The sequence below is a fragment of the Labrus mixtus genome, chromosome 5 (genome assembly GCF_963584025.1).
Source record: "Labrus mixtus chromosome 5, fLabMix1.1, whole genome shotgun sequence".
NCBI lineage: Eukaryota > Metazoa > Chordata > Actinopteri > Labriformes > Labridae > Labrus > Labrus mixtus.
The window spans coordinates 24,437,328-24,455,852 of NC_083616.1; the positions used below are offsets into that span (position 1 = coordinate 24,437,328).

At 41.0% G+C, this 18,525-nt stretch overlaps 2 protein-coding genes across 5 annotated transcripts in view; both read right to left on the reverse strand.

The window, feature by feature from the left end:
- Nucleotides 1-5,750, reverse strand: part of creb3l3l (cAMP responsive element binding protein 3-like 3 like) — a 6,763-nt gene extending 1,013 nt beyond the window's left edge. Inside the window, exons 1-10 of the mRNA XM_061038750.1 lie at nt 5,610-5,750; nt 3,796-3,936; nt 3,278-3,683; nt 3,015-3,124; nt 2,724-2,816; nt 2,290-2,396; nt 1,321-1,389; nt 1,127-1,211; nt 924-1,017; nt 1-651 (exon numbers count right to left, since the gene is read on the reverse strand). The exon at nt 1-651 is cut by the window's left edge and continues 1,013 nt beyond it. Coding sequence (XP_060894733.1) covers nt 284-651; nt 924-1,017; nt 1,127-1,211; nt 1,321-1,389; nt 2,290-2,396; nt 2,724-2,816; nt 3,015-3,124; nt 3,278-3,683; nt 3,796-3,936 — 1,473 coding nt within the window. The 5' untranslated portion in view covers nt 5,610-5,750 and the 3' untranslated portion in view covers nt 1-283. The remainder of the gene's footprint in view (nt 652-923; nt 1,018-1,126; nt 1,212-1,320; nt 1,390-2,289; nt 2,397-2,723; nt 2,817-3,014; nt 3,125-3,277; nt 3,684-3,795; nt 3,937-5,609) is intronic.
- A 261-nt stretch (nt 5,751-6,011) lies between these two features.
- nim1ka (NIM1 serine/threonine protein kinase a) lies at nt 6,012-18,325 on the reverse strand. Of its 4 annotated transcripts, none has more exons than XM_061038753.1 (7): nt 18,185-18,325; nt 11,398-11,572; nt 10,193-10,555; nt 10,008-10,120; nt 8,235-8,356; nt 7,926-8,072; nt 6,012-7,618 (listed from the first exon to the last, which is right to left on the reverse strand). In XM_061038753.1, the coding sequence occupies exons 3-7, from the start codon at nt 10,495-10,497 to the stop codon at nt 6,860-6,862; spliced, it is 1,446 nt and encodes a 481-aa protein (XP_060894736.1). In that variant the 5' UTR covers nt 10,498-10,555; nt 11,398-11,572; nt 18,185-18,325; the 3' UTR covers nt 6,012-6,859. The 4 variants fall into 4 exon arrangements, with proteins under 4 accessions (XP_060894736.1, XP_060894734.1, XP_060894735.1 ...); XM_061038751.1 differs by having other exon boundaries at nt 11,028-11,572; XM_061038752.1 differs by lacking the exon at nt 18,185-18,325 and adding an exon at nt 14,028-14,436 and having other exon boundaries at nt 11,028-11,572.
- Between the last annotated feature and the right edge of the window lie 200 nt (nt 18,326-18,525).

Genomic DNA, 18,525 nt, shown 5'->3' on the forward strand with positions numbered 1-18,525 from the left:
CTGCCTGTGTTTTATAATTGCAGCATTTACACTGCTGAAATATAGACATCTTTCTTCACGTTCTTTTTGTCTTTTTGGAGCAAGAAATCAGAAGAAAAGTGCACATTAAGTAACAGTAGTACATCCGAGGGCTGTTAAAGGGGAATCGTAGGGACAGAGACTGATCATCTATCTTGATTAGAACTATTATTTTACCTTATCCCTTCAAAAAGCTTAAGTGTCCCTCTGCTAAGAATCATAAATATAGCTCCCTCTGCTGGTACTATGTACCCACATCTCCCTACTACATCTCATCTGAGCGGTGCTGCGGTAATATAACAGACGGGGGGTTCTGTTCTATCCAGTTATCCTTGGATCCTGTGACCTCATATGCCACAGCTGATTTCACAGAGGCATCAATGGATCCTTCCTGTAAGGTCCCGACTCCTGGCGATGTCATATCTGCAGCCTGAGCCGGACCAGGGAAGTCTGCAGACGAGTTGCTGTTGACTCCAGATTCAGAGTCGGGCTTCTCCATCCTCTGGTAGTCGGGGGTGTGATTATTTTGACCGCCGGCGAAGATGGCTTGATGGTTCTCCACCTCGGCTGGGGGCATCAGGAGGAGCTTTTCTTCTCCTGTTTCCGGTATTGAGCGCAAGGTCCGGGAGATGACTGCAATAAGGAACAAACAGGGTAAACAAAGCTGAGCAAACAAAGCCACATTGTTGAAAAAGAAAATTGTGATTGCCTGTCAGCAGGCAGGGGAGGCATTTAATTAAAAAAACATTTGAGAGAAATGATTCAGTTCTCTAGAAATCACTGAATAGTGAATACTGATAGTTTCTAAATGACAAATCCAAAAAATGGCAAAAAAAATGGCAAGACTACGAAAGTGAAAGTACAACAGAAGACAAAAGTAATTTATTTGTTTTGAGGCAACTTACTGGAAGAGGGTGTGTAGAGTTCCTTCTGTTCTGTTTTTCCACCAAATGGATTGACTGACGGGAAGATGATGAGACAGAAAGAGAGCAGGAACACCTGGAGGACAAGGAGGACAGAGTGAGGAAGACATTCAGCACCAAGGAACAAATGATGTAACACTTACTGTGAGATCAGTAAAGAAAACCAGTAAAGTCAATGAATGTACCATGACACAGGTGCTGGTTGTGCTGGCCTTCATGGTCGACATCTTCACTATTCCCTGGAGTTTCCTCAGCTGCTCTATCAAGGAGCTGTAAGAATGAAGAGGACACGTTTAAAACATGTCAGAGTCAGAACACTAGCATGTAAATATGAAAACATTTTGATGAGGGGGGGGAAACAAAATCTTAGTTCACTTACATGTTCTGTTTCTGAAGCATTTGGACTTTCTTCTGGAGTTCCAGGTTGTGTGCAGTACAGATGGCAACCCTGTTTTGGACATTGATTCAGTTCTTAGGATATTTATCCAAACATACATAGAGGAATAGAAAGTTTTATGATATACACATACAATGAATTACTGCTAGAGTAACTATTGACTGTGAACTAGGTAGACACTGTGGTCCTCTCTTCAACATGAACTTGACAGATTACCTAAATCCCCCTATACATGTTTTTTTATTAATGCTACATCATTTATTATCCCCAGAGTGAACTTTCTGGTTTGACATACTGCACATGCTCAAACAGGACCTGTGGACATGCATTAATGGAGAGATGTCAGAGTGAGGGGGCTGCTACACAGGGAGAGCGTCAGAGCTGTTGGGGGTCCGATGCCTTGCTCAAGGACACCTAGGCAATTCTCAGGAAGTGACCTGGCACCTCTCCAGCAACTAGACCAGCTTCCATACTTTGGTCCACACCAGGACTTGAACCCAGGTCCCTACAGACTGAGCTACTGCCGCCCCACTACTTTCTGTGCATCAATTTGCTAATTTACAGAAAGTGTTAGAGCAACGTTTTTTTTACCTTTTATCTGAATATTCATATTCATGTCTTCAGAAAGAGCAAAGCTGATCATGGATTAGATTTTATAATTTTACTTTTTGATAAATGATAGTAAATGTTGTCTCTTAAGAGTTGTGGAGGAGATGGACTACAAAAATCATTTTTTTTATCTAATTGCCGACCGATATCCAAAATGTCACGGTATCATGAATACATCAGAATGAAGGGTTGAGCTAGAACAACTCAATCTAGATATTTAGACAGGAAGCTATTCTGAAACAGCTGCTATCACATTAGTCTGAATTGATCAACCATTTCATGAGGACAGAAGGGAGCAACTCTACTTTTAAGAAGCGATAGAATTTGTGCTCTTCTTCTCACCTGTTTTCCAGTCCGTCCACATACACCTTCTTCTTCTTGCGGCTCTCCTGAGCTGACTGCTTGTTGCGGATCTTCCTCCTGATCCTCTTCAGGGTCCTTTCCTCTGCCTGCACGCAGAGACCAGATGCTTTCAAACACAATGCATGCATGAAAAAATAACAACATGAATACAACCGCCTTGAACAGCTGTGGCGGGAAAAACCCAAGAGATGATCCGTTTTGAACATTTATCCAGCCAAAGGTTTGAGAGCAAATGAATCAAAGAGCTATCAAAAAATACAACATGACTGATAAGAGTTATTTTAAACTGTGTTACTGGATATTAACATTCACAGCTTTTTGTAGAAGTGCTTCTCCTAGCAGGTTTCAATATCAGTCAGTAATACAAAAAGGACATGATGATCGAGTTTGGAAACCTCTTTGACTTGGATTACCTTTGTGAGAGGCATGTGCGTGGGAATAGTTAGTCCTTCTTTGGACAAAAGCCGCTTCTCCTCCTCAGTGAGCACGATGTCTTTGAACTGGAACTGAAGGAAACAAAAAGGCACAGATTTTCAACCCTGTTACATTTTTACTTGCTCAGTGAAACATTGTATTGTTATGAAACATGCGACGAACCAAGTGCCAACTGTGTCACACGCTGTATGATTTATCAAAGTAAAACTCGGTTCATCTTCTTTGATTTGACCTTAGAAAAGAAAAGAGTCAAATCAGGGAAAACTGACCTGGTCTTCTGTGTTTGGCTCAGTTGAATCTTGAGTTGAGTCCTCGATGGCGAGAGTGCAGGGAAGCTCGCTCATGAGGTCCTCCTCCATCACCTCACTCACGTAGTCATCTGAAACAAGGGGAATAAAAGTTCAATTAACCTAAAATTAGGTGTAAAATGTGCTCAAAATACATGTTTTTTTTGGATTTATTGAACTGTCCAATTTAGGCTAGGCTCTAAGGCTTCTGAATGAAATGAGAAGTTTCCTCACACTCCACATACCTAGATCAATGAAGACATCTGTGTCAGGCTTCTCCGCCCTCACACTCTGCAGTATATCCATATCCATATCCACGTCCTTGTCCCCGCTCTGCAGCATAGAGTAGCTGTGGTCTCCCCGGACTGTTAAGGCCTCGGGGCTCTCTGTCTGCTGATCTCCAGGGGTCAGGGCAGGGTCAGAGGGCACAGGGCTGGGCTGGGAGGAGCTGGGACTGGGCACAACATCACTGTCGCTACCCTGGGGACTGGGGCATCCCAGACGGTTGTTGTTTCCAACTCCGGTGCTGCTGTCATCGGAAATCCCGCTGTCGCTGCCTGAGGGAGAGTGAGAGGGACAGAAATCCCCCACGTTGTCCTCTCCCTCCAACAAGCTGGACAGAAAGTCTTCAGTATCCATACCTGTCAACATCTAGGTGGGACAAGAAACTCTGTTACACTCCAAAATCTTACATGTTTTTTTTTTTTTTTAATTTGATTTGATCAACTATATCCTAAGTGTGTCTTTTTTTTCTGTGTCTTACATCTTGTTCAGACAGCCAGGATTCAATGAGTCCAGTCTCATCAGGAAAGAGAGGCTCAGTAGATCCGTCCTCTCGGTTGTGGAGCAGAAGCCCTAACAGGTCTGCTCCATCCATGTCTGGTAGGTCTTCAGTGGCTGACATCTGCAGCAACACATGGTAATGAAGACCACACCGTTTGAGATTAAGTTCAATATTTAAAAACAATGGCATATATTATATTTTTTAGTATGACATTGAAACTAGCAAGAAACCAGACAAGACATTCTTTGTACTGTTTACTGCTGATTTTTGTGAATATTGTTATCCAAGATGTATTGATTCAAAAATCAAGATATCCCTCTTACAGTCAAGTCAGACTGAATGACAATTCAGCCAATCATCGCTGTCCGGTTACAGTTGAAGCATTCAGCAGTAATCCTCTTAACACATGTTGAGTCAGAGCTAAAGCAAAGATAGTCAGTCACTTAAAGTGATGTTTTAGGATAAATCCACCTCCTAATATAACGTAAGTCTAACATTTTTTAACTCTTGTTCGTTCTTTTAGCTGTAACATATTTATTCCTGGACATTTAGAATGTAGCAGAAGTGCCATTTACAGTCTTTCAAAATAAAAGCACATTTTATATGCTCATATACTTGCCTTAGAACACTCTCCAGCTCTATTGTGTTTTTTTTATTTTTTATTTTGTTTTCATTATTTATGTATGTATGTAGGAATGTATATGTTTTGTTTTAAGTGAGTTTACTTTTATTAAATGTGCCACCTTGTGTAAAAGTGCAAAATTGTATTTAAAAAGTATACATAGACAATGCCCTATTGTTCTTACATATTATATCTAAAATATACCGGTATTTTGATTTCAGACTGTTGATTGTTTGAAGACATCACTTTACGTTATGAATAAGACTGAAATAACTGTTAGTTTTAGACATTGACCTTGTTGTTAACAAATCTTCCAACACACAGTGGCCAATTTTTATTTTTTATAATATGCCAAAAAATGGGATCAATTAGATTTAATCCAAAATGTATGAATTTCCTTATCAATATCACAGTGGTATACGTGTTAGTGATGCTTGTGTGAGGAATTTGATCTCATACTCTAAACTGAGACATGGCCTGTTTGTTTGGGTTTTGAGTTGTAGTTCTCGTGCACACCTCCACGTGGAGGCTGCAGGAACATGTGGATACCGATTTGAATCTAAACATTTCCAGATTGATGATATTAGATCATGTCCTTGGATGTACGACAGCGGGTTAATGACACGTATACAGAAGTGTAAACAGCTTCATATTGCATCAGATCTACGCTCCCACAATGACATCATCTTCAAATGAGCCCCGCCCACACATTCCTTTGTCATGAGATCCAAATACGATGTCAGATATCAAAACAAATAAAGGTGCACAGCGGAGGAATTGGTTGATTTCGGCAAAGCACATTTATAAACTGCACTGTGTGCCGAGTTAAAAAAAAAGACATAAATATTTATAGAGTCTTAAATGTCTTGCAAAATGAGAGCGTTATCTTGCAGCATTGTCATTAAAACCTATAATGACCTAGTTGTCCTAGCAATGAAAGCATACGAGCAATATAGTGCATTGGCTTTTGATTTTTACAAGTTGAAAAATATTGCATTGTATGTATCCAATAACAGGAAATAGGGGGGTGCTTTAGGCCAAAACCAACCAGACAGCTAGTTCATGTTTAATCCCATACTACCTTTATAACACCGAGAGGGCGTGGTCCCCCGTGTTTCCCCCACTCTCAAAACGTCAAATACAGTTAAATGTAACTTCATATTTTTCTTACCGTTCGTTGACAGGAGACAAAATACCATTAGAGTGAATGCGTCCGGTTGTCTTCAGGTTTCTGTACTCAGCGTTTCTTCGCCGCTATCGTCTCACGTCAGAATGCCTCCTCGTGAAACCACCTTCCAACAAGGCAAAAAATGCGTCATCACGTAAAGGCGGAAATGAGTACGTGGTCCTCTTGGGTGCTTCTGGGAAGTGTAGTACGATGCGCACTCTGTACATGCGAGTGGTAAAATACAGCTAATCGAAAAGTAAATGAATCAAAAACTGTTACAGATTGTAAGGCACGCTGGAAAAAAAAGTTATCAAAATATAATGTTTAAAAGCAAAGTATCAAAAAATGAAAACACTTGGACATACAAATTACAGCATTCTAAAATGATTTAAAGAACTAGACCAGTGCATTTAAAATTATTTTAATCATCATATGAGCATAAATATGGCATTAGAAAATAAAACATTTTATTACCATAAAATCATTCAGAAATTGCCTGAGTCAAACAAAATTTAGATTTTGTCACAAAAAGAACTTAAAACTTTGGTGGATGGTATTCCTAGCTTCATGTTATTTACTAGCTTTTTCAGCCCACAGGGACAAATGAGCAAGGTCACTCAGCTCTCTTACATAGCTCACTTTGTGTTACATCTCATAGAGATACACCGCATAAGAAGGTAAGATTTGAAATCTCTCAACACAAACATTAAGGAGTACACTGAAACCATGTATGTCTGATTCCATACAGTAAATGAAAACTAAGGCATCAAAGAAAAGTTAAAGTAAACATTAAACACACCACGTTAAATGTATTGTCCGCATGTTCACCAGTTCATCACCTCGGCATGTTTTCGATTTCTCTTTTCCTTAAAATATATGCTACATTGATTCCCCAGATGGTTTTACTGGTGTTCAAGCAGGATGGATAAGGGCTAAAACTATCTGGCCTGCATGGCCCACATAAAAAGTTATGTATGCCATTCAATCATCATTACTTAGGACTATGATTTGCTGGGATTGTGAAAAAGGTGACAATAATGTTTTACTAGCAGCAACATTCTCACAGAGACTAATTTTACTTCAGAGAAAAAATACTAAAGAAAGAAATCTCAGATTTCAGGAGCTGCAAGGGGTTATATAATATATTTCTGATTGTAACTGCTGGCTATAAAGCACTGCTTAATTTTTAAATAAATTCATGCAATCTCATCACAGACCATTTAGTTATGTCCAGAGCAATGGAGAGCATTTTGTCACAGAACCACACACAGTTTAGATGTGTGCCTTAAACTACGGTAAACTTTTATTCTTTCCTTTTTACTCGCTGTAGTTTGTCCTACTGCCTGTTTGACCACAGGCAATCTCTCAACAGCCCGCCTCTTATGAGAACGGTGTAGCAGGATCCTGTACACCCCTGTGATGGAGCTCCGACAATCTTTCCCCTGGTTGTTGAGGATGTGTTCTGAGGAGATTCCTAGTGTCTCCAGTGCTTTCTTTACCTCCATCTCCTCCTCCTCCAGTTCAGATGGTTCACTCTCTGCCAGGTAGGACGGGTCGAGTTTAAAGGGCTCCATGGCCTGCGGGAAATCCACAGGGAGCATCCACTCACAGCCCATCATCTGCTCCACTGTGCAGCGGTCAGACGGTATGGGTTGGAGGACTCCCCTGATCAGCCTCTGGCATGGCTCTGGCACCCACGAGGGCAGGACGTAGGCCCCATCCAGGATGCAGCGCTTCAGTTTAGCCACGGTCTCGGCCCTGAACGGCATCGTGCATGTCACCATGAAGAACAGCATGACCCCCAGGGCCCAGATGTCCACAAAGATGCCAACGTAATGCTCATCCCTGAAGAGCTCAGGCGCGGCGTATGGCGGAGAGCCGCAGAACGTGTTGAGTGTCTCACTACGGCGGCTCAGAGTGCTGAAGCCAAAGTCCCCCACTTTGACACATGAGCTGCTGGTGTAGAAGACGTTTTCTGCCTTCAGGTCCCGGTGGATGATGTTGTTTTCATGCTGTGGAAGGAAAAGAAGAAAAAGCATCATGTAGGGGCCATCATTCTACGCTGCAAATCATGATTAAAAATGACTAAGAGATCATAACGCCAACAATGGCACAATGTTTTTTTGCATACATCAAGACTAAACCAAAAAAATACATGGTACACATGATTTATAAATAATAGGATTCCCCCCCATTCAAAACAATGACATGTGTGATAAAGTTGTATATGCAGGATGAAGTAGCAGGTTGACTTTGAAGTGTCCTTTTTGTAAATCTTACAGAAGCATAGTACTTCAGTTTAAACGTATATGAACTGACCATGTGTTTAACAGCAGAGAGGATCTGAGCGAAGATGATCTTGCTCTCTGTGTCGGAGAGTTTCCCCTCAGTAGTAATCTTGGTGTAGAGCTCCCCTCCCCCTGCATACTCCATCACCAGGTGTAACCGTGACAACGTCTCCACAACCTAGAAAAGAAAATAAAGAGAACAAAAGCCTGTCAGGCATCTTAGTTTATTACTAATCAGCATTAAAGAGGTTGAGGGAGGGGGACTATTGAAAAAGACCCTTAAGACCAGACAAAGTAAACCATCAATCATCAGCAAAACAAAAACATATATGATTCAAACCTCATAGAGGCGTATAATGTTGGGATGGTGTAGCTTCTCCATGCTGGAGATCTCCCTGGACAGCAGCCTCTGGGTCTTCTGATCCAGCTTGGTTTTATCCAGGATCTTGATAGCCACTTTATCTGGGGATGTTAATGGAGAAGGTAAAGTTTTAATTATCATTTACAAATGACTCATTTGAACTTTAAAGAGAAGTTCTATCATTCATTCAAATAGAAACTTTATTAGGGGAAACATAAACTGTTGATACCATTACTTATCTGACAGCTGTTAGTTTGCAACATTCATCTTATGACGCGTTCAGACACAGCATCAGTGATGTACCCCGGGGTCACAATGTGTTTCGGGTCACCCGGGCGGCCCAGATATGTCGCAAAAATGTTATGTTGTGCAGATCTATGATAGAAAATCTGACGCTGTTTGCATCTAGCAAACACAGAGTTGATCCTGAAGAGACCAAACCTCACACTGTGCTCCAGATAATCTTCTGCAGGATTAGCTGTCCTCAGAGACCAATTTTCCTGATTATGTTCTCCTAGAGGGTCGATACTTACTTTTAGCCCTGTCTTTGACAATCAAGAAAAATTGCCCTTTATACATTATCTATATTGTATTGCAGTGACTTCAACTCTTAGTTGAAATGGAATATCAAGTATAAACTTGACAAAGTACTGAGCTAGCTACATTTTCCTGGAATTTACCGCCTTTGAAATGTTTCAGAGGACACTGTAGAGCACATGGAAAACATATGCCTTCATGCTGCCAGTATATCAAATTCAAACAACTGATATTTGTGCTGTATTCTGTTGAATGATTCATAAGGAGAAGAAAATTGACCCCAGGTAACTGAATACAGAAAAGTTCTTAAGAGGCAAAATGGTGTTGAGATATCTTATTGTGCATCAGTATGCATTATTCAGACTGGTATTAGACTCCCATGCAGCTCTCAAAGGGAGCATTCAAAATGCATCACAGCTCATATTGTTTTTGTAGGACTAAATGACACCAACTATATGCACACACAGACACAGACACAGACACACACACACACACACACACACACACACACGCACACACACACACACACACACACACACAGTAAGGCATAGACAGTGAAATACATATAACCCTAAAATCATTAAGCATGCACTAACACACACACACACACACACACACACACACACACACACACACTGAGCTACACAGTAATTTTACTGCCTTTCTTTAGCCTTTGATGAGGCATGCAGCAATTTTAGCCGTCGCTAAGGAAACTGGAGATCTCTAATCAATCCATCTGTTCAAGGGCAGCAAACAGTCTGTCTCTTTGTGGCTGAATCAGCCCCGTGGCCCGGGCGCACACATCGCTTTTTTAGTGAATTGCTACATAAGGACACAGTTGTTAGTATAGCAGCTAATTGATGGAAACAAGCAAATCAGCTCAAACTATCACTTCAATCTCAAAGCAAGGAGCAAATAGGAGCTTTAATTGAGATTTTAATCATAATGATGGACATTTTAGAAGGCCATTCAGTCAAAGTGTCCACCTCAAATAACTGAAAAACATATTTCAAGTCAGTTTGATTGCCATACCTCGATGGATTTGAAAGCAATTTTTTGAAAGCTGAATAAAGGTTTTGTGTGCCTACATCCTGTAAGTGCATGTATGTGTATATGCACATGTTGATTTCTAGTTTTGTCTAAAGTTTTTATGTAAAAATAAATACAAACTATCAAAAACAAGCTGCCTGTCGCTGCTACTATGTGGTATCTTACCTTTGGTGAGCGCATGGATTCCAAGCTTGACATGGGAGAAATTCCCACATCCGATCTCTCCTCGAATTTTGTAGAAGCCGATTCTTCTGCCAATAGTCAGCTCACGGACCACCCTGTGACCAGAACACATAGCAGAAGCTAAAACACCACAGTGGATTGAAAAAATGTGACTTCTAAGTACCTACCTGTCATCCTGGCACATATCCAGGTTGAGTCTCTCCAGTGGGGTGAGGCGGCGGATGGTGGCTCCCTCATCGTCTGTGTTGATGTCCGAGCTGTCCTGGCGGCTCCAGCGAGAGTACCTTTGGACCACAGCTGTGCCTTTGATTGAACTTCTGCTAGAGTCTCCATTAGACCCGTTAGAGGTCTCGGCCCCGGACACTGAGATGCTCCTGGAGTTTCCTGCTGCACCCGACCCCTTGGAGCCTGCTGTCCCGGCCCCAGCTTCAGCCCCCTCTGGGTTGCTCTCTGAGGGGTAGACAGCAGTCATCCTGCTAGGGACGCCCAGGGTGGTGTGGGCTTAGCTCATGGCTGGAGTTGATGGCGGACTGGATGCGTCATAAGAAAAAAACATATTTATTATTCTTGTTCATTTGTTTGTTAAGATTGATTGCTGCTTGAATGATGGTGCATGAGTGACTTTTTAAATCTATCTATCTATCTGCATGATAGCAAAGGTGCAAATGCGTTTTAGATGTTTTTATTGTAGAATGTGAATGCATACAATTTTAAATTATGTTTTTTCTTGTCCAATCATAACAAATTAACAATGCTTGCATATGCACTTCATTATGGGAGAAATGTTTTCCATAAAATGTTCAAGAATTCTTACGTAATTTTGTATAGAGTATAACATCCTACAGTATTATGCCAACACACACACAGACCAAAAAATCCACGTGAATGAAAATAGGAATTTTGCAGCTAGCAGCAGAACCATAAATGTACTGTACTGTCTGAAATGCAGAAAAATTAGTCACTGTTCTGATTCATTCACGCAGATCAAAAGCCAGAGCTTACCTTCGAATGTGTAAGCCATCTAAGAGGTCAAATATTTCAGTGTCCTTGCAGGAATCTCATAGATGCTTGGACAGCTGAGTCAATAGTGTTTTCCTGTACTTCAACAGAAAAGGCCAGAATCTACAGAGTGTGGATCCAAGCAAAGGCTGCATCCAATATTTCTCCAATCTGCTGCACTTGCAAACCGTCCTTCACACATGGATTATCAGCTGCAATCTCTAAACTGAGCCTGAACACATCTACAGCCTTGTTTCATTTCAAGAATTCCCAGTGGTAGAAGCCTTAGCCTTTCTTATTTAAAAGCAGCCGGAGGAAAGGTAATGATGCTGGTGAGATCAGATCGACCATATGTTATCGGGTTCATGCTCACTGTTGTCTCTTTGCTGAAGAGGTCTGCTGAGCTTTGATAGGCTATTCTGAGTCTCCGGGGTATAAATAGGCCACAGGTTGAGGAGGAGGAGGAAGAGGAGGGAAGTGGCGCTGGATGGAGGGGTTGAACAGATGATATTGTCAGAGTACTGCCTCGGGGCATTGAGTGAGACAACCTGGAACAAAACACGAGAGAGACAAAGCATTAACGCTACTTTTTAAAAAATGTGGTGGTACTGCAGCCCTCCCTTTCATTCCTCTCTTATTACGTTCTTATTCCTTAAAAGTGTTCTTATTTATTTATTAATTAAATGCAACAGCCAAGCATCTATGGCAGGTGAAAGGGATTATGTGCACATCTCATCAGCGCAACTCTGCCTATGTGCAGGGTCGGATGGGATGTCCGTTAATGCCTGTTGTAATCCTAACTTAATTTAGAGCTTGAGTCCTGCTCCCATGGCAAAGCAGGCTGACGTTACTATACTGTAAGAGCGAATTAAAACAAATCCAAAAGTTCCTCATCACTTTATACCACCAAGAAGATCCTCAAAACCTGCCTAGTTTTTATTTGTGATGAGGAGTATGAGGGAACACTGTCAGTGTGTGTGTGTGTGTCTGTGTGTGTGTGCGTGTGTGCGTACGTGTGTTAATAATTTGTAATGAGGTGATAATTACTCCAAAAACTAACCTCTAACAATGTCCCACAAGTGGAAAAAATATTTAATCAAAGGTGAAGTTGAGCCCTGACTTTACAGAGTAATATGTTTTCTATAAAGACAATTTAACCAGCCAAATAAAATACAAGAATTACAGTCTCTATTTACTCACATAACCTTTATCACCACAATATTTAACTCGCCACAAACAGACAGTTTTACTAGTAGTGCAAGTAATCCAAATACAACTGGATTTAGCTGAATTATTTTCTCCACTAGTTCCTTGTAGCAGCGTAAAACAGGATACTCTGCACGGCTCTCAACCAGCCGTTGAAATGATTTTGTTTTTTGCCTTTACTGGACAGGGAGAGCTGAAGAGAGACAGGAAATATGGGGAGTGACAGTGGGGGGTGACATGCACCAAATGGTCACAGGAGTTGAACCAGCGATCAGTGTGTTCAAGTGGCTTAACCAACTGAGCTAAACCGGTATACCCTGCAGCTTCAGATTTTAAACACTGGACCTAACATCTGAGTTAAATAACCTTGTAAAAATACCACTGACAATACAAAGATATACCTAACCCAAGCTTCAACAGACAGCGCTCCCAATATTTAGTCTTTCTAATGAATGACAATAATTCCAATCAACAAGAACTCCAAAAGCCTGAAAAAGAGTTTTCCTGCATTGTTGTCTTAAAATTCAGAAATGAGTCACACCATAGCACTGGATTCTGTTCCTCTATACTGTTATAAAAAACATGGACAACAATCAGCCTCCAGAAGTGAAGCCATGACATTTGGAGCTCCCCCTACTGACTGGCTGCAGTATAGGTCATAAAGTCCTCCTCAAATCTGGATTTTGTTGTGATAGTTTATCATAATGCTAATGTATGATCCAGTTTTCCTTCATTTAGTTTTAGTTTAGTTGTAATTAGTTATGTGCTGAGTGTGTGTGTGTGTGTGTGTGTGTGTGTGTGTGTGTGTGTGTGTGTGTGTGTGTGTGTGTGTGTGTGAGAAGAATTGTATAACCAGGAGCAACATGGTGCTTTGGAAAGTGTTCTCTCATCTGTCTCTATATTAAGATAAATGAATCTATGTTCAAGCATGGCCAGGAAATCAAAGCAGCTCTCTTTTGTGCGGTTTACAGTCTCCCAGCCTTCAAACACCTCCCTGCCATCATGCCATGAATATCTAGGCATTGATCTCGGGCTGCCTAAAAGGACTTGCTAAGAGAGAAGAGGCCTCCACTTTGCAGTACAAAGCGACACGGCCTGAATACCAGCCTTTTATGTATATAAACAAAAAGACTACATGGACAACTGTGCATGAGATAAACACATCGATGGTGAGAGAGTTAAGGGACAAGATGGCCATCGCGATATTGTATTTAAAAAGATTTACTGGATGAGGATTTACTAACATGTCTTTGAATATAGTAGCAGTCACTAGGATTGCTTTGTGCTTTGCATTAACAGATTAAGTGAACGGCTGTCTACCTGCTGGTTGCTTGGTGACGAGCGCTGACTGAGCATGTTTGTTTACCTTTTTTTTCCATCCAGAGGATTAGGCATTAACTTGGGTTAGTTGTGCTTATACCACGCAGGATTGAGCCTCAGAGTAGTACCCCTATTAATCAAGCGACGTGAGAAGAATGTTGGATCCATTACACACAGACGGCGACACACGTCAAAAACAGAGCCAAACAAAGCACCTGGGAAACAGTCAGAAACCTCACAGATACACAGTACTAACTCACGTTTGTCTGATTGTGACTTAAAGCTAGAGTCAACTTGCGATGCATGTTTAGTCACTACAATGGTCACATATCAAGAGACGGGGGCAAAGGTTACAGTTACAATCGTCAAAATTGACAACGTTTTGAATTTTAGTTCTGTCTCCTGGGACCTGGGAGAAAAACTCACCAACAAGCATGTAGATCAGGCCCAGCACCGTACCTAAAAGCCTACACTCACCTGCTGCTATAGGCCCCCTAACCTCCATAAGTACACATTTGGGCCTGATGCATTGTCAGGCTTGCTGGAGGTCAAGGCAAGGACCTACAGGCTGGATTTCCGTAATGGTTTCTGGGGACAGTTAGAGACACAGGAGGGAACCAGAGGTAGTATCAGAGTATATGACGCTGCTAACTAGATATAGTTGGGTTCCATTCTTTGTGAAGCAGTTCATCTGGAACTAAAGTCCTTTGCTGCGGGTTACGCAGGCTTGAGGAGGCGGTGGACAGAGATCCTAAGAAGGCCCATATTCATACACATTCAAAGCTTTTATTGCGAGGGTGGCTGTGTTGAGTTCTGGGTCAGAAGGGCTGCCTGATGTGGTGAAAAACTCAGGAACCATAACAGGAACCAGAAATAAGCCATTCATTATTATTTGAGTGTCCTGTAGCAGCAGCTGGGTGTACTGGGAGACCAGTGAAATATCTGTGAGGTAGAGGCGCAATCTGTTTTGACTGAAATGCCTCCTCAAAGTTAATGGGTGCTCGAAAAAAAATACCACTCCAGGGTTTGTGGATTGTATTTTTTAAAGAGGATGGATCAGAAGTTGTGGGTTGGGTATCATGCTACTCAGCCTTCCTGCAAAAATGTTTTAGCGCATGCTTGACAAGAGCGGCCAGATCGATTGTTAAACCTCAGATCCAGATAGATGAACGGGGATTCCACTGTGGATGCAGAACAGCAAACAAGCTTTTTTTTTTACCATTGGGGGTTTCATTCTCAAAACAAGACAGTTGAAGAGGGTTGGGCATCAAGTTTTCTGGGCTTTAGCACCTGGCATGAGAGAACAAAAAGGAGTCTTTTTTCATTGTACGCTTTATCCTTGCAATGGTATTTCATATGGGAAAGTGACCGTTGAGGTGGTTCAGGTGTCTGATAGGCACACCCAAAGCTTGCCTTCTTTTGGAGTTTTTCTTGGCTTGTCCACCAAGGAGGAGACCCAGGGTAGATAAAGTTGGTAATCTGCTGTACCAACATGTGAACCATTCAAAAAGTAACTCAAATAATCCAGTGCACTGCTTTCCACAAGCAGGTTTATGAGCCACAGCCAGCCCTTCATCAGCAAACATTATCTGCTTTGCCAAGAACGGCTCCTTGCTCACCAGACAATCAATCGTTGGTCTTAGGATCCCAAAAGACAAGGAGGAGGGTTTTCCTGGCACCCTCTGCTGCTGATCACACTGCCAGCATCAGCAGCCTCTTCACTCACTCCAACAACGGAAAACAGAAGAGCCCATCCATAGCAGCTGGGGTCCAAGTATTAGTCACTCTTTCCTTAACGCCTGTTTGTTCCTGTGGACAAGGAGCTGTTCCTCACATCACAAGCTATGACACGTCCATCTGTTAAGAGTCTCTGTTTTTGCTCCAAAAATCCCCCGTTTCTCTTCCTCACTGCCGCTTCACAACTATTTCCCTCATTCCCATGTGCATGTGTCCCATTCTCTCTTTTTAACTGCCATTATGCATTCAGGCACAAAGACAACACTCACACCAACACACATACACAGTCACACACACCCTGTCCTCAGATAGCCACATGCACAAGTACACTCATTTAAAGACACACACACACACACACACACAAGAGTGTACACACAGAGACAGTTCTCTCCACACAAAGCTCCCCAGTGTGTTAATTGAGATGCACGGCTGACAAGAATGAAGAGCTCAACAGTGAAAGAGCTGCCACAATGAAGACTATGCACCCCTAGGAACAGACAGGCAGGCCTCACTGGAATCTATGGGACAAATATGTCACATTTCCAAAAGACACACTGACCTCTAAATCCCTTCCCCCAGTTCACAACCTTTAAAACTAAAAAAAAAAAAAAAAAGTTTGTTAAATGCAAATGCAGTAGCTTAGTTTGCAATTGGTCAACTCAAATGGACATTATATGAATATATAGAATAGAATAGATGTTTATTGCCATTTGCACAGGTACAGGACAGTACAGGTACATTTTAATTTTTGTGCGTTTCTCCCTGAGTCAGCTTCTACAAAAAAAAGTTAAAATTATATATAAAATAGAATAGCATTATAAGAAAAGAGTAGAAAAGTACAAATAAAATTAAAAAAAATAAAAAAGTTGTAGTAACAGCTAAGTAAATTAAAATAAACTGTACAGAAGCTATACACTGTATTAAAGCAAAGATATAATACAAAATAAATAACAAAGGGGAACACTGTACAATGAAATGAAAATATAAATATGTTTTCTTATTGCACTTATTATCTCTTATTGCACCTGAGGTTATTGCACACATATTTTTCACATTATATAATTACACTGGGTTTTTTTTTAAGGTTAATATTGCACACTTGTATTGCACTGTGAGGTGGTCAGCTGTCCATTTAGTCTGTGAGGTGTGGGGTGAAGTACTTCCTTCCCATCTTAATGTCCTGTGCTACAAGTCTCACAGTATATATATATGTATTATAGTATGTATAATATATATATATATATATATATATATATATATATATTATATATCAGTAGGACACTATGCTAACTTCATCCCTGACTTTATTAATATTAAGCTTGACATGTATGTTCTTATGTCTCATGAAAATGGTATCCTACAACATGTTACATACACAGTGATATTCCCTAAGCCTGTACATCCTGGCTAGAGAGTGAGTCTCTAAGGCCCTAACAAAGTTACCATAACAATGCATACATGGAACACAATAACACAATACAGAGGACATTGTCAAAGAAGCATCCGTTGGCTCAAATCTGAATCTTTGTGCTAAATGATTTCTTCCTGCTTTAAAGGGCCAACTGAGTTTCCATGTTACTCACTGCCAGTGCTTCAAAGAGGTTTGTATAAAAGAAAGAAGCACAGTGTTCTCCATCAAAAGAATGCAAAATCAGGAACAAATGTATTTCTGGTGGGACTACACAGACCCCGAAAGAGCTATTTCTGCTTCAAAAAGTATGAAAATAGAATAAGCCTCCAATCCAGGTTGAAATAATGAGCAGATTGATTATGGCAGGTTTGACATAATATATTTTTTGTAATTCAGTACAGTCTCATTTTGCTATTTATAACTTAAACTGATTTTTTTCTTGAAACAGACCAATGTATATAATAATAGATCATGTAGCACCGGACATATTAAGGGTCATTTTGATTGCTCTTACTGTGTGAGACTGTAATGTAAGGTAACTGTAACATCCAGAATCTGGCTGCTGAGTCATTCAGAAATTTCTCCCAGCTATCATCAAACACAGACATCATATACAGCTAAAAAAAAAATAAAGATTTTTTAAAATTATTATTGAATAGGCATTCTCTAATAGCCACTTCCAAAATTAGGCCAGATAATTTCACAAAATGTATTTTCTCTGAAGACTAATTTTATATATCATTGCAGGCCTATGTTGTTTTTAATTTAAATCAAATTGCTGCATTTCTTTAAAGCAATCTTCTCCCAGACATCCATTACAAAGAAAATATGATAGTTGTCAAACCATCAGTCATGCTTTCCTTAATTGATCCATGCTGAGTTATCATGGAAACTGCATAATGGAAGATACCAATCCCAGTGCAACAGGTGCTAGTGCTCCTCTCCTCCATTTTTTACCTGGTTTTATTACTGTGTGCTCAATCAAGTAAAGAAGGTTAATCAGTGGGTCAGGGCATATCCCCAAACTTATAGGCTGTTATCTTAATTTGCCTATGCGTGCCTCACGTGCTTGCGTAATTGCTGAGTGATGTTTTGTTATCCTGCTTGGTGAAGATGCTCTGTACCTGACGACTGCTACCAAGCTATGATCAAATAAAACACAAGAATAAAGCAGCACAATATGACGCTCAAGTCTGCATCCAGAGATTGTTTAACAAGGTGTTGATGAGTAGCCTTATCTTCCGTGGTGGAGCCTAATTGCTCCGTTTAATTCTTTCTTTTTTTATGTCCAAAAACGTACAAGCTTTCCTAATAAAGATTTTCTTTCGAATAAAGGAACCTCACAGTGTAATGAAGTGACCGGTCAGTCGTTGTTAAATACAGTCAACAGTTATCCCCCCTCGCAGCAGGCCATTCTGTATAAACCAGTGCATTTCGCATTGTAATCCTCTCAGAAGAAAAAGGTGACACATTTAGTGAATCTTACTTGTTTGGGTGCCTTCATGAACCCGTGATGACAATCTTTACGGACCTAGCTTTAGAACCATCTTCTCCGGTGCCCGGTGACATTGAGCGGACTGGTTCTGCTGCAGCAGCAGCTGCTCCCCCGGTTCAGTTCGTCTGTTTAGAGGGAAATCAACTTGACGGGCAAGCAAAAGGACCAATCAGCGGCGGGTTGAGGAGAACAACGTGCGTGTCTTATCCAATGAGCAGAGAGGATTACAGCTTTACTTTGGTTCAGTACCTCAGGAGCTGTCCATACGCACCAGGTAACCAAACCTGTGTATGTTAGCTACCATGGTGACTCTGGCCACGCTTCTCGCACAG